Raw genomic sequence first — 3,422 nt, 5'->3', positions numbered from 1 at the left:
GTTCAGCTCAAGTATACTACAATGCTATAATATACCAAATTATCAGCCTGTTATTTTAAAATGTAAATAAATTTTACAACCCATTATGTTTTAGAGACCAGGCAAGGGAAAGCAGGAGAATACTTGTGCCAGGTAACTGGATTATGGACAATTGCTGAACTAAATTACAAAAGCAAACCATAAGACTGGATTGAGCACATGGATTATTTTCAGTCATGAAATTCCATCCAGAAAAAAAAGACAGCAATCAGAAGTTGCAGGTTGATCATTTTATTAATGTTGTGAATCTCCAGTTCTGAAGCTGCCGTTACAGTAGAAAAACAGGAGGGAGAGACTTCTTACTCACTTTCTGAAATAAAACATAATGGAGACAGGTTACAGAGAGAACATGACATGTCAATAATAAGCATTAAGAACATGCAGATAGAAAACAAACACAAGAATGAAGAACATGATGATATCTGTGTATCCTTATGAATTCATGAGTCCCAGCCTTGAGGTAAAGGACCTTAGGAAGAAAAGGGGTCTTCTTGCCAGAAACATATACGACATGGCAATAACTGTGGAAGACAAAATTTGGAGGACATATTCTTCCAAAGTCATATATTCTCTCATGGAAAGATCATTAAATATTTAATACAGATATATGTTTTTGGGTTAAGGATAATGTCATTTCTACATATTAGGCTGGTTACTTTCTATACCCTGAAAAAATAGAGTTCAGTTGTCTGCAACACAGCAAGATGAAAAATATGAGTCATACCTTTCAGAGGATTCTGGTTTACTGAGGACCCAAACTCTGGAAAGATCCCTGTGGTCTGTCCAATTGGGGACCTTGTGGTGGGCTTTGCTGGTTTCCTGGCTGAGGAGGTCTCTGCTGTGGGCCTCCTGGTGGGGGTGGGTCTTGGGGCTTTCCAGGCTGAGGTGGTTTCTGCTGTGGGCCTCCTGGTGGGGGTGGGCCTTGGGGCTTTCCAGGCTGAGGTGGTTTCTGCTGTGGGCCTCCTGGTGGGGGTGGGCCTTGGGGCTTTCCAGGCTGAGGTGGTTTCTGCTGTGGGCCTCCTGGTGGGGGTGGGCCTTGGGGCTTTTCAGGCTGAGGGGGTTTCTGCTGTGGGCCTCCTGGTGGGGGTGGGCCTTGTTGGTTTCCAGGCTGAGGAGGTCTCTGCTGTGGGCCTCCTGGTGGGGGTGGGCCTTGGGGCTTTTCAGGCTGAGGTGGTTTCTGTTGTGGGCCTCCTGGTGGGGGTGGGCCTTGTTGGTTTCCAGGCTGAGGGGGTTTCTGCTGTGGGCCTCCTGGTGGGGGTGGGCCTTGGGGCTTTCCAGGCTGAGGTGGTTTCTGTTGTGGGCCTCCTTGTGGGGGTGGGCCTTGCTGGCTCCCATTAGCAGGTGGTCTTGGTGGGAATCCTGGTGGAGGTGGTTTCTGATTTGGTGTCTGGTCTAGGCTCTGAAGTTCTAAACGAATAAAGAAAATGATCAATGAACTTAGTTATACATAACACATGGTCTTTGGAATGCATGCATCAATGCTAAATATGATTTCCACAATGATAAGAGTCATTGTCCTTAGACAAATGTAAAACAAAGAAATCATCTTATCCATGTTTGTTCAGTTGCCAGTTGCGTTGTGAGACCAAACTGACTTTTGTGAATCTAAATCAAATCACTATGTTTCATGGTAAAAATCAAGACCAAATGTAACCTTACACAGTATTAAATGAAGAAATCCAGCACAGGTTATAATCTTTGGGCTCCATACATTTTTCCTATTTTGTGTATAGAGTCAGTGAGAAAAGAGACACTGTGCTTTTCTTGTGCTTTTCTGGCTGAAATAAACTAAAACACAGGCAACAAGACGTTGTGTGTAGACACTGAGGACCTTTTCTTATCATAGAGGAGTTAAAATCAGAACACTGCATCTGAGTTTTATTTCCTAGCCACCACACCTTTGTGATGGAAACGTTAAATTGCTCCTATTTTCAGTGAGGCCTGCCCTCTGGCTTATTCCAAATTAATTGCTCTCCCAGATAATGCTCTGTAGTGTAAAAGTTGGAGATTTTTTTGCCTAAAAATTTACAAATTTACATTCATTAGTTCTTAAAAGGAGAAATGACATTGTGGATTAGAAATATAAGTAATTAATAGAAGAATTAATAGAAAATATCCTCCTTGCTAACAGGCAAGTAACAAGATTGAAGATTCATTGGTGCTTCCTTGATATTATTGGGAAAGAGTGTTCACAGTTGGCCATTGGGAAATAAAGCATAGTATAGACTCAAAAGTGAGGTCAGAAAAACAACTAGCATCCTACAGGCAGTAAGAGATTTTAGCCATGATCTGTCAATTTTACGGGACGTTTTAGCCAATGTCTGTGAAATGACCAGCTAGCAGCATTTGGTAGCATCCAATGCTGACTACTATTCTGCGTGTCAACCACTAACTCACAAAATAAACTTCACTTTTGGTCCTCTCCAATGCCCCTCGAATCTCATTGGTTACACAGATATGTCATTATCTATCTATCTATCTATCTATCTATCTATCTATCTATCTATCTATCTATCTATCTATCTATCATCTCTTTCTCAATACTGATCCTTTTATCTCTACATAATTTATAACTTTTATATCTTTTTCTTTAATTAATTCTTATGTTTAATTTGATGTCTTCTCAAGAAAAGAATAAACATCTGAGTAAATGATTGAACAAAAAATGGTAACACCGTTAAATATAAAATGGGTGTGGAAAAATGAAAATTGGGAGGATTCTATTTCTCTATCCAAAAGTTTCAGTTGTATTACTTCATTTGCCATCCTAAGAATGGCTCTGGTATGTTTTTCATTCTGTCATCATCCCTTAATGTACTGCACAGCAAGGTTACTGGTACACATAGTTTATTTTAACTACCATAGTGTCTTCAAAACTGAGACTATCCATTTTTCAAAGCCAAAGACTCTGTGTTTTCATTTATCTCTCATAACTTGTTCTCTGTCCCATCTCCCTCCTGTCCTGCAGTGCTGTCTCCTGTATTTTAAAAAGAATCATGGTGCCCACAACCATATTCTCATACCATCACCTGGTTCCTGAGCATAGCTCAGGGTTAGCAAGACCGCTGTGAACAGGACCACCAGCATCTTGGAGGAGGCTCTGGTGTTTCTCCCAAGTCTGTGCTGGAATAAGCAGGGCTCTGCCTTTATAAGTCACACCAGAAGAATGGCACCTTTGAATTCCATTCTATGCTATTTCATACTTAATAGAGCAGGAAATCTTACATCCCTGACTCCACACTGGGACATTTGCCCAGCAGGATGAGGTAAAGAACAGGTGTCAGTGCTGCCTTTCTCGATGGTACAACAAGGATTATATTGAATTTGAAAGAAATCATGTTCAAGAGAATAGACCAGATATTGAAGTCATAGGATCATCAGTA

General features: G+C 41.0%; 1 protein-coding gene across 3 annotated transcripts; it reads right to left on the bottom strand.

Annotated features, from left to right (window-relative positions):
- Positions 1-256: 256 nt before the first annotated feature.
- Prp25l1 (acidic proline-rich protein 25-like 1) lies at positions 257-3,210 on the bottom strand. Of its 3 annotated transcripts, none has more exons than XM_087657039.1 (3): positions 3,063-3,210; positions 764-1,446; positions 257-349 (listed from the first exon to the last, which is right to left on the bottom strand). In XM_087657039.1, the coding sequence occupies exons 1-2, from the start codon at positions 3,124-3,126 to the stop codon at positions 782-784; spliced, it is 729 nt and encodes a 242-aa protein (XP_087513165.1). In that variant the 5' UTR covers positions 3,127-3,210; the 3' UTR covers positions 257-349; positions 764-781. The 3 variants fall into 3 exon arrangements, with proteins under 3 accessions (XP_087513165.1, XP_087513166.1, NP_001020154.2); XM_087657040.1 differs by having other exon boundaries at positions 3,069-3,155; NM_001024983.2 differs by lacking the exon at positions 257-349 and having other exon boundaries at positions 762-885; positions 1,000-1,446; positions 3,069-3,160.
- Between the last annotated feature and the right edge of the window lie 212 nt (positions 3,211-3,422).

The sequence above is a fragment of the Rattus norvegicus genome, chromosome 4 (assembly GCF_021556685.1).
Source record: "Rattus norvegicus strain SHRSP/BbbUtx chromosome 4, alternate assembly SHRSP_T2T, whole genome shotgun sequence".
NCBI lineage: Eukaryota > Metazoa > Chordata > Mammalia > Rodentia > Muridae > Rattus > Rattus norvegicus.
The sequence above is the reverse complement of the archived record's forward strand: the minus strand, read 5'-3'. Positions and strand labels throughout refer to the sequence as shown.

Excerpts from the sequence above, each read along its gene's own strand:
- Prp25l1 (XM_087657039.1), bottom strand. The coding sequence starts at position 3,126 with ATGCTGGTGGTCCTGTTCACAGCGGTCTTGCTAACCCTGAGCTATGCT. Across the intron at positions 1,447-3,062 it reads TGCTCAGGAACCAGGTGATG|AACTTCAGAGCCTAGACCAG; the intron begins GTATGAGAATAT and ends TTATTCGTTTAG.